This window comes from Protomyctophum bolini (assembly GCF_963924005.1).
Source record: "Protomyctophum bolini genome assembly, chromosome: 14".
Lineage (NCBI taxonomy): Eukaryota > Metazoa > Chordata > Actinopteri > Myctophiformes > Myctophidae > Protomyctophum > Protomyctophum bolini.
The window spans coordinates 23,350,513-23,370,628 of NC_137875.1; the positions used below are offsets into that span (position 1 = coordinate 23,350,513).

The window sequence follows — 20,116 nt, forward strand, 5'->3', positions numbered from 1 at the left end:
CCAGGGGTCGGCCTGCAGTCCCCGCTCTTACCACTAGGGCCAAGCGCCTCAATATTGGAGCGCCTCACTGGGGGCTTGATCCAGAACCAAAGCCTCTGGTCAGGCTCTGCCAGTGGACCTTACCTGTAGATTCCAGGACGTCACATTGAGATTAGGCAACACATATTTGGGCATGCCTGACACAGACCTCCATATACTGTATAGGAATAAAGGGACACAGAGAGACATACAGAAATCTCCATATAAAGGGACACAGACATGGAGCTGGCCTGTTCTGACATCATTCTGACATCTGCATAGACTCCATATTTGGGCATGCCTGACAAAGAACTCCATATATGGGTATAAAGGGGAAACAGATATAATTCGGTGGGGCTCTGGACAGGGCCCAAATTAGCCAATTGAGCTGGCGTGTTCTGACATCACAATGATGTTCTGACATCTGCATAGACTCCATATTTGGGCATGCCTGATAAAGAACTCCATATGTAGGAATTAAGGGACACAGAGAGACGGATACAGAAATCTCCATACATGGACATAAAAGGGACACAGACGGTTACTCTGACACGGGTATTGCATAGCTGGGTGGGGCATGGATCTCCAACTTCCATCGTTACTGACTCGGTGCTCTACAGCCGGGCACCGGTCTAGTATTTTGAAAGAAAGAACTGAGACAGCTTTTTGGGATTAAAATGTTGTTTATACAGACACACACACATGCGCGCATACACACACACACACACACACACACACACACACACACACACACACACACACACATAGAGTCTCTGACTCTATGTGTAATTAGGTGGCCAATTAAAACATACAAGGTAGGGCTCCTTTTCCAAATCCCCCCCCATCCTCCTCATTTCACACACACACACACACACACACACACACACACACACACACACACACACACACACACACAAATCTGATTCCTCAGTCACAGTTTCCTTTCACATCCAAAGCAGAGAGAGAGAGATGTGTTCTCACAGGACGTGCCATTACTGCGTCTCCCTTCACACAGCTTTGTCTAACCTCCTTTTCTCCGTACATCACAAACAAGACAAGGGATGGGTTAAAACACACACACACACACACACACACACACACACACACACACACACACGGAGAGAGAAAAACACACAAAACAAAAACGCCATACCCAGGATTCCCTGCTGGGCCAGTTTTTCCTCTATAGAAATCAGACGGTTGTATTTAGTCAGCCTCTCAGCACCGCTCAGACCTCCCAGTTTGACATAGCTCACACCCAGCCCGACGGCCTTGGGGAAAGAACAAGAGGAAAGCATTTCTTATACCAGTACAGAGTGATAACAATATGGCAACAAAAAGAAGAGACATAGAGATCATTTGGTTTGCGGTGGAACTTGAAGACAAATGCCCAGGGATAACTTGACTGCTCGTGACATTAAAGTAAAACAGAGGCAGTAAGTAAAGCAGAGGAACCCGAGGCAGAGAGAATTGTTTCTGCATCTAGGAACGGCCAAGCAAAGCACAATGAGATGACAAGGTGCAGCGCTGCGGTCTGAACACTCGACCCACACAAAGACAGAACGTAAGGCTGTGACTCACCACATCTGATAGAGATGCATCGCTGCAGGGTTCGCTGCACGTCATGCCCATTATCACTGCACCTGCCGTTCCGAAGTATGGACACAATCGCGCACGCACACACACACACACACACACACACACACACACACACACACACACACATACACATACACATACACATACACATACACATACACATACACACACACACACACACACACACGTTTGTGTCAATTATTCATACATTTAAAAGTAGATTCAAAAACTGCAGATGTGGACAAAAGCTCCTGTGATCTAAAATGTCCCGGAAAAAAAATCCCTCCATTGGTAAATTGAAGACGTTTGAGTGGCATCAATAATGTATGTCAGGTTGTTGCTGCCACGCCACATTTTGCAATGAGTGCTGACAAATTAAATAGTTTCACTTGGATGTCGGCCAAAAATATTGCTCCCACGCTACAGTTGTCAATGTTTCAAGTTAGCTCTGGTCCATAGCTCTAATGCGTTTCATTTAAAGCTATGTTACTCTCGAGTCTCGACGGGGCTCGCATGAATGCAGACCAGCCTCTCGTCTTTAGCGTAAATAAAAATAAAATAAAATAAATTGCTACTAAGGCGGGTTGTGTCATTAGAAAGCCTACTTTCCTTAGTGGAAGCACTCTGAGCCCCCCGCCGCACGTATAAACTATAAACGGTAGCCTACTTTTTGGCCAGAAAGAGATTTCTTTTCACCAACGGAAAAATATTCTCTGAGGCAATTCTCTGGACAATATCGGTAGAAGGCGCAGTGGAGTAACAAAGTATTTTTTTTCCCGGTGGAAACGAGTGCTTCCACTAAGGAAAGTAGACTTTCTAATGACACAACCCGCCTTTGTTTTAGTGAGTAGCAAAAACGTTATTTTTATTTACGCTAAAGACGAGAGGCTGGTCTGCATTCATGCGAGCCCCGGAAGTCAAGAGTAACATAGCTCTAAATGCAACGCATTAGAGCTCTACATGCAACGCATTAGAGCAACGCATTAGAGCTATGGATCAGAGCTAGTTTCAAGTAAGCAACAATTTCACTGAAATCTGAACTAATTCAATATTGTGTTTGTACTAAAACCTTTGATGTGATTAAAGTTGACACAAAGAAGACCAATTATGAATCTGTTATGTCTAAGCAAACAAACAAAAAGGTCCAGCTGGTCTGTTGTACTCAATTAATTATAAATCAAAACATAGTACACTCTGTACATTGCATATCAGCAACAACACTGAAAGGAAAGAGGGGGCAGAGGATGCCACTCCCACAGGGCTCCTTCCGTGGAGCTTACTGAGGGAGAGTGCATGGGGGCTAGCTACAGTAGTAGCTACAGTAGTAGGGAATTACTGGTAATTCCAAATGATAAAGTCCAATTGTAATTCAAGGTCAGTTTTAAATGGGGATGTGGAATCGAGAAGTTTGATGGCTGTCGATAGGGCAATTCACATTTTGATGGCAGTATAGTAGAATGCATTTTTGTAGTATTAGAAGTAGAATCCATGCTTGTGCCGAATCTAGGGGGAAGAAGGTCAGAGGCCCTCGTCATACAGATTTCTTATGTTACCTTGGTGCTCTGTTGTGATGCGAATCAGATCGCTGATCGACATCTCATTGGTCTGCTTCAGGATAAAAGCCTTGACCCCTGGGAGGGGCGTGGCCGGTGGCTGCATGCCATGACTGAGGGGTTCATAACTGATGTCAGACAGCAGGGAGCATGACGCTCCAATTACACTGTTCAGCTTCTCCCACTGCTTCACATCCTTAGAGAAAGGATACACACAGTACACAGAGAGGATACACACAGTACACATGGTTAAAGTGTACCCTGAAGAGAGGATACACACAGTACACATGGTTAAAGTGTACCCCTGAAGAGAGGATACACACAGTACACAGAGAGGATACACACAGTACATAGAGAGGATACACACAGTACACATGGTTAAAGTGTACCCCTGAAGAGAGGATACACATAGTAGCCTACACATGGTTAAAGTGTACCCCTGAATACTGTGGAGAGGATACACACAGTACACAGAGAGGATACACACAGTATACACATGGTTAAAGTGTACCCCTGAATACTGTGGATGATTTCACTTCACCATATATTCCCATTGGGATATTTAAATAGTGTTTTATTGCATGGCTCCTCTCCTCAGAGGCGAGCCGCTGGACCGACCAGTAGGCCACAGAAGTACCATCATTAATTGTTTTATACTTCTTTTTATTTCTTTTTATTTATAACTTCATAACAGACGTCACATTTGGAGTCATATACGGTAGACGAATCAAAGCTGGACACCGTGGCCACATGAAGTCCGAAAGCCACACACACACACACACACACATGGGAATGACCCGGATCTATCCACATGATTATAGGGCAGAGCAGTGTGGTATTTAGCCTTTTAGTTATTTACCATTCACTCACATTCCAATGGAATGAACACAAATATTGGCATAAATGTTTCTCTTTAGGTTGCTTCTGTAACATCAAACTGAAATGCCAACCATCCACTGTTATGCTGCAGCAAGACGAACATACCTCTTTCCTCAGTGGATCGATCAAGGCCACCACTGATGGATATTTGCTCACCAGAGCTTCATACATATTCACTAGCTCATCAGCAGACTTGGGACCTCCTGTCACCACATCATACTTTCCTTTAGACTGGGGAGAAGAAAAGCACTTCAGTTCTTTCATTGTCTGCCTTTAACAAATGCTATCCACCTTTGCTACTGAATTGCCCTAAAGCGACAGTTAAGGTTTATGTAGTCACGGCTTGTTTTATACAAGGCCTCTGGCACAAGGGCACCTGCAATATGGGAGAGAGAGACTTTCGTCAACTTACGTAGTCCATTAGCTCATGAGCCGCACAGTTTAGTGCCAAATGAAGCTCTGTTCCCAGTGCCAGTCCAAGGTTGCTGCACGCATCAGCGATCAGATCCAGAGGCTGCTCAGGTCGCTCATATCCAACAACCAGGGCTCCAGATGTTGACACTGTTGCCTGTACTGCCTAAGACATTGAATATCTCATCAAACGTATGTTTTTCACGCAGCCTCATCAGGCATGTATTACTTATAATGCCACACATGCTGTGAATTAATTTACAGTACACATTAGCTCTGGCCATACAAAAACGTATTAGTGTATGTTGATAAAGCTCTGCATTTCATTTCTTGTGTTCTGTATGGACTGTTTAAAATGACATTTCCCCACAGTAAAGAAATCAATATTTCTCTCACCCCAGGCTTTGATGTAGCGTTCATTATTCTCATCATCTCCCTTTGTATATCAAGGGCCTTTCTGGTGATCTGTCAGAGAATTTCACTTTAGTTCAGCATATATGCCAACATATAGGAAATATTGACCTTGAAAAATGTAAGTGAAAGTGGTCTTTCCAAGCAACATACATGATAGAAAGAATAAAGAAAATACATTTGACCTAACCCCCAGATGTACTTGAGAAAACGTTTACAAACAACAATAAGACCAAACGTATGGCGACCATCTACAGTTAAAGTGTGTCCAAGACAGAAAACAAGTGTATACTGCAAGCAGACAAAGGCAGAATAGCTGTGTTTCTGAGTGCTTACTTGTTTGACCCGCTGTCCTGCTTCGGGCATCAGGATGACCTCTTCAAATAAATTCAATTTTCCTGGAGACATCTTGCCACAGCTCAGCAAAGTTACCAAGGGCAACGGAATGTGGAACTCTTCTGGAGTCTGGATGAATTTGTGAAAGACAACAATCATTACACTGCCCTCTATAATGTGTGTGTGTGTGTGTGTGTGTGTGTGTGTGTGTGTGTGTGTGTGTGTGTGTGTTTGTGTGTGTGTGTGTGTGTGTGTGTGTGTGTGTGTGTTAACCTTGTGTTTTCGCAGGTTTGCTATATATTTGTACAGGGGAATGTCTTGGAGTTGTGCTCCAGTTTTTGCCACAGCCAGTGACACTGCACCGATGGCCATGCTTCCAGGCAGGACCGCTTCTGGTGGAACCTGTGGGGTGATTGGCTTCTCTGCTATGCTGTTTCTCTTTTTCCCTGGTAGAACAAAACAAGCATCACTTAAGTTTTTTTTTAATACATTATTACGACAGATATGTTTTGTTAGTTTTTTCGGCTTTCGCCTTTATTTTTTATAGAGGGACAGACAGTAGGCTGACAGGAAATGGGGGAGTGACATGCAGTAAAGGCTGTCGGGATCGGGAGTCGAACCCGCAGCACACTGCCAGACTTGGACAACCGGCCAAGGTGCCTGGACCGTTGAGCCATGGCCCAGGCCAGACAGATATGTATTGTGACACTGCCACATACAGTAAATGTGAAGAAATGTATTTCCTGTCCTGGTATGAGTATTACAAGAACATTTAATAATGGGTATAATGGGTGATAACAAGGGAATATATTGTTTAAAAAAAATGGTTTTTAACCCCGAAATGTAGTGTACGGAGAAAAAAAAGTTTTGTGTAGTTGAATATGGTCATTCATTTTCTGTTGACACGGTTTGATCATAAGGGGAACTGTGGGGGAAAATTATGTTAGCAATAGTTCCAGGAAGTGAGGTACCAGGAACAGCTACAAAAGTACAGGAAGTGAGGCGACCGGGAGTTCCATTCTAGGCCCTATGGGCCTCGTGGCTCAGCAAGGCTTAATACTTAATATTTAGTTGGCTCAGCACTTAGGCTCAATGTAGTGGGTTCGAGTTCTGAGTCCGACAGCCTTTGCTGCACGTGTCTCTCTCCCCGTTTCCTGTCTCTCTTCACTGATACTATCCAGTAAAGGCATAAATTGCAAAAAAAAAAAAAAACTCTATAAACGAGGGTACCTTTTTGGTACCCTCGTTTACCTTTTGTGTATTTGGGACGTCGGTAACGTCCCAAATACAGGGGTACATGGGTAGCCCCCGAAAGTGGCTACCCATGTACCTAGAGCTGATCGCTCATGCAAGTAACAGCTCTTTATGCATACTCATTAAACACACCCATGGGTTTCTGGCTATGATATTTCGCTGAGAGCATACTCATGTTCTGAAACCCCCCGAAATTATGTAGTAGCATGACATGAATTATGAATTATGAATGAATTTGAAGTCTGATGTGATGGGAGGTATGCTCCATTGTCCATGTTAGGCAGAATATTAAATATGCCAATAAAACGTGTGCTGGCCAGACCTTCCTTGTGCGACTGCATAGTATTAGCAATGTCTGCTAAGCACAGCGGCAGGTACAATTTATTACAGCAGCTGAATGTCCTTTTTAAAGTAGGTACCATTAGGAATATACCTGCCGATACCGATGCCAAGTGCCAAATCTTGGCTCGTACTGTGGATTGATTTTAATTATCCATTATTTTCACTGAAACATAAAGAGCTAGACCATTACAACTGACATACTGTAAATCCATTAGAGATTCTCCATTAGCAAGAGAGAGAGAGCTTCATTTTCATTTCCGGGGCGATACAAAAGGCTATATACCCGTGTGTGTGTGTGTGTGTGTGTGTGTGTGTGTGTGTGTGTGTGTGTGTGTGTGTGTGTGTGTGTGTGTGTGTGTGTGTGTGTGTGTGTGTGTGTGTATGTGGTGTGTGTGTGTGTGTGTGTGTGTGTGTGTGTGTGTGTGTGTGTGTGTGTGTGTGTGTGTGTGTGTGTGTGTGTGTGTGTGTGTCAGTCAATCAGGAGTCAATCAGCAGCAGCTGCAGGGATCAAAGGTCATGGTACAAACAGACATTCTGTGCTCAAACAGACAGACAGACATACACACATAGCTGTTCCACCGTAGAGCTACTTCCTGTCAAGAAATTCATTGAAAGTGATTTTTATTTTTTGAAGTGTTGGAGTTTGGAAGTGCTCACTGGCCCTGTGTAGTGCGTACCACCTGTTTTCATTTTGCACATAATAGAGGAGGCAGCAGGATGTTGCTTTACTGATAAGCGCTTCCACTAAATCACCTGCAAGGTATTTCTTGACAGGAAGTAGTTCATAACATGTGTACAGTGGATTTTTATGAAACAAACTGCAGATAGAAAGAGGATAATTCAAGCTTTTCGTACAGCTGCAATATTGGTGAGTTTGACGTTATTTAAAACAATTAGATAAGACTTTTCTGTTTGGATGAATGGCTTTTAATCAGAAGTTGCACCTAGGCAGCACCTTCCTGGCAATATGGCAACCGTGTGCATATCGTCAATACCTTTGTCCACTCCCTTCTTCTCCTTAGTAGGTGCTGTAGGTGGAGAAGGTGGAGACTGCACCTTCTTCTCCTTAGTGGGTGCTGTAGGTGGAGAAGGTGGAGACTGCACCTTCTTCTCCTTAGTGGGTGCTGTAGGTGGAGAAGGTGGAGACTGCAACTCAGGTTCAGATGGTGGACGGCTCTCTCTCTCTCTCTTGTGGAGGTCCTGCTCCTCCAGGGAGCGTGCCAAGAGGAAATCACTGCCCAAAACCGCATGCAGACAGACATTAAGAGTAGACAATAGACACAGAGCAATAGAGAAGATTAAGACAATTGAGCTCTGAGATATTCTGCACTAGCTAATCGGTGAACGAAGGTTCTCTGCTGCCAATGTGGGGGGGGGGGGGGGGGGGGGGGGCTGTCAGTTAACCACGTCCACATGCATCCCTATTGGAGAAAATAGGTGGGCATTTAGCAAAAATAGCAGATCTAAAAGCTTATAGATTAGCTTTTTTCAGCAAGAGAGAGTTTAAGTGGGGGGCTACACAAAAGATAAAAGGGAAACGGGCGCCATAGGATATGCAATATTTTAGTTCAATGTTTGTTTTAAAGATGCCATTGACAATGAAGGGACAATTTACGTCATAATGTCCCTCATTATGTCATATTGTCCTCTTTATTGTTAATGGCATTTAATGTTTGTGTTGGCACCGTTTGTTTTACATCACCATTACATCACCTAATCAACATGAGTTAGTCTTTAATATATTAGCGCCCCTCACTTCACACGGGTGTTTTTTTATATCATTTGAGTCCACAAAAGCCCATGAGGGGAGAGAATGATGCAATAGACATATTCACGGGACATTTTCCCCCGTCGAGCCATAGTGACACGCAGCAGTTCATCTGACTGGCACTACTGTTGCTTAATGTGAGATGATGCAAAAGCAGCCAATAAGAGGAGCCTGGTGTGCTGTGATATGATGTGATGTGACAATCGGCAAACAACCTCTACATGACCCCACTCCAGAAGGTCAACACGCGGCAAGCCACGTTTAATCCTGTTTGAGTTATAATGCACAGAAATGGAGTCCCTTGTTTATTCATTTGCTTGTCTTTATAACTCTTTCTATCTGATTAATTTATGGGTTTGTTTACTGAGTTGCACAACCATACCATCACTGTATTAACACCCACCCACATGCATTAGCTGAATGCATGTAACAAATTACAATCCTCTAGTAAAATAAACAAAAACAAACAATAATAATAATAGCAATAGTAGAAAAGAAAGGTGTATAATGTATACTTATAACATTTTAGTCCAGTATGTGAGTTATTAGTTTAGAAGCGCACATAGAATTGTTGTTGAGGCATCCGCATGTTCAGTACACAGAACAAACCAACAGCTTCTACATTAAGCAAGACAGTGTAGGACTCAGGTTCCAAAGAATAACTTCCAGTCACCTTGCCTGCAGGCAAAGACTTCAAATATTGTTGATCATATTTATCACCTGTGCTCCATGAGCCAGTTTCACCTGATGACAGTGGAATTGACAGAGAGTAAATGTGATTCTGCCATTCACAGAGCACGGGAGCACCTGGCAAAGATGATTGGCAAATTGACAATATTTGGACATTTATCCAAATTATAGTACAACAAGGTTCTACCACATTTCAATGAATGACTGATGGTATGAAAATAAAACATAACCTGTAAATTAATTGTCTCATAATAAATGAGTAAAGAAAGCAAAAAATATTTTAATCTCTGAAACACTGGATGGCAGATGGATGCACCTTCAGAGACGAAATAAAACATAAAATAAAAAGCTTTTTTCAAAGATTAGAACAAGACTATATTAACATACATTACCTCAGTATCTGATCCACCATGGTCTGGTCACAGGGATTACAGTCTCTCAGCAATGTGCTTAGATCTCCATTGACCCAACAGAGGGCAGTCAATACATCACTGACACTGTTAGCACCTGGATGCACTGAATTATCCTCAGAGGCCACACTGTTGCTGGAGATGGATGCAGTGCACATCCTCTGGACATTGATGAGACACACACACATATACGCACGCACACGCGCACACGCACACACACACACACACACACACACACACACACACACACACACACACAGAAATAAATCTTTTTTTTTTAATGTCGCGCCCATAGAAAATAAATATTTTTTGGGGGTGAAACCGGTGTACTACGCTTTAATATTCAAAACTTGGCATTAAATGAGGAACACTGGAACACCTGCTTGTTTATCCATTATACTAAATATATCTGTTCATACCAGGAGAGAGAGAGAGTCTCTGTGTGTGTGTTGGGGGGGGGGGGGGGTGTTGAGCAACAACAGATGTCAAAATCGGGGCCCTGATTGAACCAACTGCTCAATGTGTGAACCAATCCATTACTGCAGTGAGTCGGGACGGTGAGATGAAGCCCCCACACCATATACGCAATGCAGTAACATTCTCAATGTTTAATATATACATTTGTAACTCCAAGAGTTTGCAAATGTATCCACATTTTTGCATTTGCGGAGCACAGGATCATTAATTTAATTAGGACTGAATTGTGTAGCTTCTCTGCCCGGCTGGACAACTTACAGTACAGTGCGAGTAATCCTCTAGCCAGGAATATTGGGAGCTGTGAGGGTGACGCTGACACTGACCTAGAGCTGGGAGTGGGACCAGAGGGAATGGAGTATCTGAGTTAATGTCTGCACTCCACCATACTCCCTCTACCTCGCTCTATCCTTACTCATCCTCTCTCTCTTCCTCTACCCGTCCTCCTTTATCTCCTTCATCTTCATCTTTACATCTTCCTTCCCATCCCTCTCTCTCCATTCATCCTTCAGCTCTCTGTCTGTCTGTCTCTGTATCTGTCTCTCTGTCTGTCTCTCTGTCTCTCTCTCTCTCCCCCTCTCTCTCTCTCTCTCTCTCTCTCTCTCTCTCTCTCTCTCTCTCTCCTTTAGGTCCAACCACTATCATCGCTGTTTCCTGTCACAACAGATTACTGTTAGTGCTAAGGCTGGAAATGGGCAGAGTGATAATCCAAAAGCATCGCTCCAAAGTCACTCCGGCCATGCTGAATTTTGCCTGTATTTTCCGTTCTCCCAAATGTAACCTGTGCCAACCCATTTGGTCAATTTGACATAGCACTTTTTTGCTCGTTTTTTACTTACTGTATCTACTATACTGTATATTTAATTAAAAAAAGAAAGATAAAATATATATAGCTTTCTGTGTTACTGTTAGCAGCATCTGTCTCTCACGTTTTTGGATGGGATTGTGGATTTCTTGGAACGATAACTAGCATGAGTACCTTAATTATATTGATCAGAGTTAAACGGTGTACTCAGTTTGCAGGGTAAAGTTTCCAGGGTGAAAGGGTCGAGGTGTGCTTAGAGGGCCTTAGGTGTCTGCTCTCGTGACCCCTCTGTGACCTCAGCTCATGGTGTCACATCCCATTTTTCTGTCCTGTGTGATACTGTGAAAATTGAAATGGCAAGGGTCAAAGGTCACCGGCTGTCCTCTGATTGCTACCCTCCGATAGCTCGCTTGTTGCCCCCGGCTGTCTCTTCACATTAGTGTTTACTGTACAGCTGCAGCCTAGGCCCGATACTGTCGCTTCCAAAGCATCAGCTTTCAACCTGGCCGCACTATTTTGGGCATGTCATTATAGGCGGAAAATGATCAAGACGTTTCAGACATTTTCAAAAATCGTGAAAATAGCCGATCTACAAGCTTACAAAAATGTGTTGCCACGCAAGGTGTTGTGAGCTTACAAATCTGCAATTTGTGTGCAACACACATTATCCTATCCTAGTGAGCCTTATACAGTATAATTATTTAATTTAGTCATTCATGTTTAATTGTCTCTCTTTATACAATCATATTATGCTATGCTTTAAATTATCTAGCTAGTTGACTCTTTGTCAGTGTGATCATCATAAAACGTACAATAACAAAGTAACATTTAATCAAATAATGATTTAACTTGCTTTCTGAACCCTGAGTAGAAGTCATGCATATAGAGCATGTATATGTGTTACTGTATCTAATGTCATTCTGAGTTAAGGTCTCAGCTTCCAGCAGACTACATGTCGCAGACTGTTCTAAATTGGTAATGATCCAGAATGAGCACGTACAGTACGTAATTAAGTAACATCACCCATGGTAGCAAGGTCAGCAGAAAAAGCTGTGCTGGCAGTTCAATGTCTTCCTGTAGGAGCCAGAGGGTACCATAATGTGGCTGGCGGACTAGCGGAGGCTGGATAGAAACCTGTAGCCATGGAGAACATCCAAAAGTAACTCATCCATTCTTTGGGAGAGACTTTGGCTCCTCATATTAGGAGAATGTGGAATTGAATGGGCCTGCAGATTTCAGTGTGCCAACAGCTGACTAGACAATTCAGAGTGATGTCAGAATGACGCATACTCCAGTTTTTAGGTGATAACACACTCACCGCGGTGGTTAGTAAAACTACAACATGACGTCACTGAAGCTAAATACTGGAGTATGCGCCCCGCTTATTTCTTGTGTGTCAGACATGACGTTATTAGCCAGGAGGGTCAAAAGGAAAGGGGAGTAACCGAAGGCCTATACTGTATAAGTGTATACTCAGTCAGCACTGTTAAAACACTGGTGCAACAACCTTGTATCAACTCACTGCAGCTACTTCAGTAAATCTGTGCTTCAGTGAGGATTCTGGTCATTGTGCAACAAAGTATAAACTAGGGCTTAGGAATTACATTGTTTTTGTTCGACTGTAACCTCTCAACAACGTCTTGCCATTCAGTCACCCCAGCCGGACACTGTTCTGTTACCATCCGGAGCATGTATTGTAGACTCCATGTGGCAGGTGGTTCAGGGGTTCTTTATATCCCCAGAACTCAATACAGTGAGGTGTACTATAGGGGGACACACCATCCGTCACACATACTGTTACACAAGTAAGACGCAGGAACGCAGCGAACACAGCTGTTGTGGCAGTCTGACACACACACATACAGAGCTTTTTTTTCTTTTTTTGTTCTCTATTTTGTTTTGTTTTTTAACTGTTTTTTTTATTTGTATTTTTTTTAATGTCTATGTCTGTCTGTTTGGGCTACCAATAGGTCTACAGTATGTCCCTATGTCTGTCTGTTTGGGGTACCAATAGGTCTACAGTATGTCCCTATGTCTGTCTGTTTTGGGTACCAATAGGTCTACAGTATGTCCCTATGTCTGTCTGTTTGGGGTACCAATAGGTCTACAGTATGTCCCTATGTCTGTCTGTTTGGGGTACCAATAGGTCTACAGTATGTCCCTATGTCTGTCTGTTTTGGGTACCAATAGGTCTACAGTATGTCCCTATGTCTGTCTGTTTGGGGTACCAATAGGTCTACAGTATGTCCCTATGTCTGTCTGTTTGGGCTACCAATAGGTGACAAAGTGGTGTTGTTGAGCTTCACACCTTGCACAGGTGCATGATGGGAGGTTTCTCATGGGAGTTTTTTTGTGTATCACCAGTACAGAGTACAGTTCTGTACAATATGGTGTACAGTACAGTACAGTACAGTTTTTAGTGTATCACCAGTACAGTACAGTACAGTACAGTACAGTACAGTACAGTACAGTACAGTACAGTACAGTACAGTACAGTACAGTACAGTTTTTTGTGTATCACCAGTACAGAGTACAGTGCTGTACAGTATGGTGAGGTGTACAGTACAGTACAGTACAGTACAGTACAGTACAGTACAGTACAGTACAGTACAGTGTTCAGTGCAGTACGGTACGGTACTGCACTGCACAGTACGGTATTGCACAGTACGGTATGGTGTACCGTACAGCACACTGCAGTACAGATTACAGTTGTTGAGTGGTGCTACTGCTAGCCACTCCAAGGAACAGCAATGTGGGTCCCTATGTATGTCTCCATGTCCGCTTGAGTAGGTGTCACTGTTGAGTAGCCTAACACACACACACACACACACACACACACACACACACACACACACACACACAGAGCACCACTCAGTTCAGACGGGCCTCATTTTTCTAATCTGCCTCAATCTGCTGTATCAGCCCACTTCATTCTTTGGTGTATAACTCTATATAGGAACTGTATACAACCCCACCAGTGCCACAGGAGCACTATTAGTCCATGACAGTTGCAGGAGATAAGGAAAGTATACAGTAACTTCAGTCATCACAAATAAGACCAATCATTAATTGCTTCATGGAGCCTAAAAAAGTCTCAAAAAGCTAAATAATAATCTGTTTGCAGGTTTACCTTTTCTTCATTCCGTATGATACAGAAGACCTCTGCTTCAATGGATGCTTGTCCTTTTGCATTATATACTTCAATGCCCTTTAGCTTGCTGATCCGTGGCGGCGCAGAGAGTTTGGAGAAGTAATTGGCCTAAAGTGACATCAGATGATTAAAATACAGAAACCTCAATTTTCTTTTAAAGTCTTGTGTTGAAATTATCAGGGAGAAATTGCGGTTTAATTCATTCATGTCAGCGATGACAACTGGAGCATGTTGGCTGGAGAATGGTTTGAATTACTGCAGACACTGATTGTGCAAACTAATTTGCCCAACTAATTTATGTACTGCAGAGTAATTTAGAGCCACGCATTATTGCAGTGGTTGTCAAAGTGGGGACCCTAAGGTGTCCATGCAGGGGGACCACAGCAAAATGTGTTAATAAGCATCACAATAATTTTAAACACTTTATCCATTCATTGGCTATTCTGCGAGCTTGTAAGACTATTTTTTTAAAGTCTTTGAAATTTTGCAATGTTTGGATTTTTGTTTTATTCCGGGGTCCCTAGCATGCACAAAACCTTTTCAGATGGGGGTCCGTGACGGTGTGACCAAATTCATATGGGGTCCTTGACTTGAAAAAGAACATTGTCTTCAAATGCAGTGAAAAAACTTTAATAGGGAAACATAGTATAACGTTTCAGCCTATATCTTTATGCAGGTCCTTGACTTGAAAATGTGTGAGAACCTCAGAACCTCTGCAGTACAGTACAGCATAACAACTGCAATGCTTGTCTTCTGGACAGCAGAACAGGAATGCATGAACTTAAATTGTAAATGTGCAGATTTGAAATGCATAATGGCCATTTTGAATACACTACACCTGCAACTGCATGCTAAATGATTTATAGGATGAACTGGAAGACCTTTGCGAACCCATGTTTTACTGACCACTAAAGTGTGTGTGTGTGTGTGTGTGTGTGTGTGTGTGTGTGTGTGTGTGTGTGTGTGTGTGTGTGTGTGTGCGCGCGCGCGTCTGTGTGTGCGTGCGTGTGTGCCGACGCACCCGTGCGTGCACAGCGTGCGTGCGTCGGCGTGTGATGTTTCATTTAGGGAAATAATAGTTGCATTTGCGAACAAAATACGATGCAAATCATCATCTATTGCTCAATAACTAAATTAGACTACCGGTATTCTCATAAGACCTCTACTTAAAGATTAAATGACTCTTCATACCAGGTAACCGTAAATGTCATCCGGCTGATCCAGGAACAAGTCTGTTAAGACACACTCTATCTTCTGTGGGACTCCGTTTCCTTGGTAAAATTCAGCAGCTTTGTTTTTTAGTTCACGGAACTCTTGTTCCTCTTTTGAGACCCGACTATCATAGCGTATAAAGCCTTTATAAGACATTGTAAGATATAAATAACGGTCTATTGAATTGATGGACTTCAGGTCGATCGAACGACTAGCCTACACACAAAAACACAAACAAACAAGGATCGTTTTGTGTACAGTGGTTGCCCAGCAACTGAACGTGATCATATAGGACGTACGATACGTATACTCACTCACTTTCACTCACTGCACGCACGCACACACACACACACACACACACACACACACACACACACACACACACACACACACACACACACACGCATACACACACACGCACACAGTAGGGCAGTAGGCTATAACTGAAACATTGATAATTATCCGTCAGATTAGAAGGTTTTAAATAAATAGACATATAGGGCCATGTATCTCACATGTCAACCTATAATATATGACCCTAAACCATAAAGTCTTTTTTTCCCCACATCAGTTTAGAATGCAACCATCGAACAACAAATTAACACATGGCAGTTAGTCTTAATAACTATAAGCAAATGGAAAACATTGTCATCATTACCCAAGGCTTTGTGCATTTCTGAAATGAAATTTAAATTACAACTTTACATATTAGGTTAATCGTGCTTAATAAAACTGCCCTTAGCAGCTTTAAATTAAAAACACGTGTAGACTATAAGGTAGGCTATACTGTATGTCATTTGTACAATTAAATATGATTATTCATATGCATAATGTAAATGGGTCATTTTTACTTAAAGCTGACATAAACATAGCCTGTGTGTTTGCCCAGCCACATATCCGCGCTTTCCTTTCAAATATTACCCATAATCCCCGAGTTTGTGACCTTAATATCATCCAGTTGTAGCCGATAAACACAATGAACTCTTGACCGGTTTAAAATCCTGTTGAGGATAATGGACGATGGTCTCTCTCACACAATTAAGACTGCTGTTGGAATCACACAGTGATTACAGCAAAACTGATAGTATGGCCCGCAATGCTTCCGTGTGTAGGCTATATATGCTTTATTGAGGTTAAAACCCTAGTTTTTGCATTTACACACGAATGTTTATACAAACATGCAGCCAGAGTCAAATTGACCCATAAAAAGACAACCTGCAGGCTATAGGCATAGAAATGTATATGAAGGTTGAGTTAAATGGTACGTGTGAGGGAGGCTACAGTTTACAGTTATTTTAACATAACCACCTCAGGCTATAATAGGCTACTGTTTACTGTACAATTGCTATAACGCGTTTGTATTCTCTGTAGTCAAATCCAGGGTATCGCAGCTTACATGTTTGCAGAAAGCCAGCCTTTCAATCCTGTGACACGAGGTAAACTAGCGGGCAGAGGTCAGATTAAGATCATCAGTTTTATGAATTTATAGACCAGCATCCATTCCTCATAAGAATGAAGGTTCAACGAGTCAAGTGCTCCACGCGCGGTATGTTTATCCATCTAGAGATGCCCACGGTCCCGCGCGTCAAAGCGCACAAAATAGTCCGGCCATCCCAAATGATTGTTGTTATTGCAGAATTGCACTCAATAAACACGAAGTCATGCATGGGACTTTTTGACTGATCGCTTCCTAATTCACACAAAGTCTTTCTGTCTTTTTGCCTCATGCGCAGTTCATAGGAGGGGGGGGGGGGGGGCAGGAAAAAGACCGTGCGTAATTTGGTGACACTTGTAGCCTGCAGGCATTTCAAAACTGAACACAGCTGAACGTCCACAATTGAGCTCATTCGTGTAGTTGTGATTATAAATGGTAAATTAATAGACTCGCGTATCAGGGTGCACACTGTGACACACCGGACTGGAGCGAGAGAAGATGGACCATGCCATGCATGCTTGCTGAATGCTGTCCATGATGAGGCTCGTGCATCAGAGGAGCCAGAGAGCCCGCCATCATGAAGCCTAGGCTGGGTTCACTGAAAGGGCACTTTGCCCCAGGACAGGAAGTCACAGAAAGGCCACCAGTAGCCTAATAGCAACGTCACTCACTGGAGCGCTTTTCATTGGCTCGAATCCAGGTTGTGTCTGTCTGGCTGTAGTACAGATGCTATTGACGCAAATGATATCTGACACACAAGTAAATCCGTCTTATGGGAATCAGCAACTCTTTAACTCCATCACGTTGGCATTTGGTGTTCGTTTAGATTGATGTTAATGTCATCACAGATTGTTAATTCATAACAAAAACGCCCCTCGGCGGGCCTAATTCTGGCTGGCGAGATAACAAAAGATAAAGGAAAGAACCTTTTTATGAAAACGCATAGTAGGTTAATTAAAAATGAGACAAGATGGCATAATACATTTTTTTGTATAAACAACATTTAGTTAAATTTAAACTGGATGGATGGGTCAGGTTCGGCATCCTCCTAACAATCTACTGGCGCCCCTGTCTGGACATAATCGGAAGAAAGAATGGACGCAACACTGTACACTTTTAAACACAGCAGAGGAATATTGAAATCACTAAACCACACACACTACACTATAAGTCAAAATGGTTATGCACAGGCTAACATTCTAGGCTCCTATATATGTGAGACGAGAGTAGCCTAATAGAGTATTAGGCCTTACAGTACAGAGACACCAAGAACATCGTTCAATTAGAGAAAGTCTGCGGCTGAGTTTGTATACATTATAGCACAACAGCCAAATATTAAAGGGCACTGCTTTCAGTCAATAAAACGAAACCTGAAAATTAGCAGGCGCGGTATAGGCCTGTAGGTCTGGTGGTCCTGTGGTTGTGGCATCAATTAACTGCAACAGCTATAGCAAGAAAATAATTCTGTGGGTTCAGGTCTGAGCAACGAAACACTTTTTTAAACACACAATTTAATCTTCTTATTGTTCTTAGTAGTGGTATTAATAGTATAGTAGTATTCATTTAGCCTATAGCCTATTTGTATATATTGGCCCCTTATAGTTATCTAGGCCTATAGGCCTAACTAAACCTGTCATATGGCTCGCAGCATGATATGCCTTTACTCATCGCAGCCATTGCATTAAAATGTCTGTTTATATCAGCATGCGTGCCCGTTCAACGAATTCACACATTTTAATTGTTTGCCTAATGACGCTAAACAGCTTGCGATGCGTATAGCTGGGTCACGTGAAACAGAACAACATGCCTGCCCCGAGGCCTAATTAGCCCGTCTTTTTCACCAAGCCTAAAATAGCCTGGCCATATAGTTGTGATCTCTAATTGCCTCTAAATCGAATACAACGCTCATGTTTTCAAACTTGACCAGGTGTCGTCTGAATGGGAGCATTGGTGGCCCCAAAGGTCTCTTTTATTTGGATGGATATGTGTCAGCAAGGAGGAGTTGAAGAGGAGAACACATGACTGAAATGCTGTGGAGAGAGAAGCTCCGCGCACAACAAACACTACAAATGTTGCTCAAAGCTCACACACGTTGCGAACTGATCAGACTGTTATGTATGATTTGTGGAAAGCGCAGCCGCACTACTTTTACTATATGGCAATGGGCCTAATCTACACGACATGCGCTGCCAGACTCCAAAGTTGTAAGTAGCCTAGTAGTCGTGGACTCATGGTACAATATCAAGATAAAACCTTTTCAGTAAAATCCGATAACATAACTGGGAATTTCATAATTTAGTCTATACGGATTCCGGATGTAGTATTTTCCTGATGATTTGATAGTGCATGGCAAGTGGTTAGCCTAGCCTTAGCCTATAGGCTTTATAGGCCTGCATAATTTGTTTATAGTTGCGAAACTAAGTTAATAAGAATGTTCTTTGATTTAAAACAAATGTCACTCATCATTGACACTGCACCTGCACCACCTGACCTTAATCAACTCCCGATCTGCCATGATGGCGACTCCCTCAGGGAGACAATTCAGACAAATATCGTTTGGTAATGTCTGTGATGATGTAGCAGCGCATGCAGCCGGTCTGACCATTCCCATGTGTTTCTGTTTTTGACAGATGTTTGTTTGTAGAACACGCCTCGAAGGGGAAGGGAAGACATTTCTACATAATCTATTCTGCACACATGCTCAGGTACTTGGCTATAGGCTACCTTTCTCTTCTGCATTGTCCCTTTGTATATAGCCTCGGTCGACCTGTCCATTAACTCTTTCTCAGCATGCAGGCTTATATAGGAGAATGTCTTAAACAAGATCTACAGAACTCGTTAAGTCACGAGACTGTGACTGCTTTACACAAAACACTATTTGTTTTAGACGTAACCGGACGCAATTGTAGTCCGAAAAGACACTAAAAACTAGCTGAATGCTGAATACTATAGCCACTTACTTATAGACCTACAGGAACAACGGTTTTAAAATATTCTTCAAGTTCAAGGACGTTATAGGCAAATTCAAAACTTTTTTAACAGTTTACTGGAAGCGTGAATTGGCCTACCCTATTGTTGTTGTTGTTGTTGTTGTTGTGTGTGTGTGTGTGTGTGTGTGTGTGGGGGGGGGGGGGGGTGAAACAGCAATGTAGGCAATAGTTCATTCATTGTTGCCTGTTGAAGAAAATGTAAAAACAAAACTGCATGAACAAATGTTTAGGCTATACAAATAACGTCATACACCTAGCCTACTCAACATAATCGAATATAGCCTATAGTTTTAGTTTGTGTTAGTTTGGAGGCTATTATGGTCTTTTCTAAATATTAATAGGCTAATAATAAATAGGTAAAGGCAAATAATGTATAGG

The 20,116-nt window shown here is 42.5% G+C and overlaps 2 protein-coding genes across 2 annotated transcripts in view; one reads left to right on the top strand and one right to left on the bottom strand.

Annotated features, from left to right (window-relative positions):
* The window catches only part of shtn1 (shootin 1), a 41,206-nt gene extending 35,607 nt beyond the window's left edge, over window positions 1-5,599 (top strand). Inside the window, exon 14 of the mRNA XM_080781421.1 lies at window positions 5,496-5,599. The gene's annotated coding sequence lies outside the window, so the exon portion shown is untranslated. The remainder of the gene's footprint in view (window positions 1-5,495) is intronic.
* On the bottom strand, window positions 65-15,469 carry eno4 (enolase 4; the record flags this gene model as incomplete). The annotated part of the gene is made up of 13 exons (XM_080782917.1): window positions 65-123; window positions 1,154-1,289; window positions 1,600-1,661; window positions 3,171-3,366; window positions 4,155-4,280; window positions 4,462-4,626; window positions 4,857-4,925; window positions 5,208-5,336; window positions 5,481-5,653; window positions 7,799-8,115; window positions 9,654-9,832; window positions 14,081-14,209; window positions 15,293-15,469. The coding sequence occupies 13 exons, from the start codon at window positions 15,467-15,469 to the stop codon at window positions 65-67; spliced, it is 1,917 nt and encodes a 638-aa protein (XP_080639043.1).
* Between the last annotated feature and the right edge of the window lie 4,647 nt (window positions 15,470-20,116).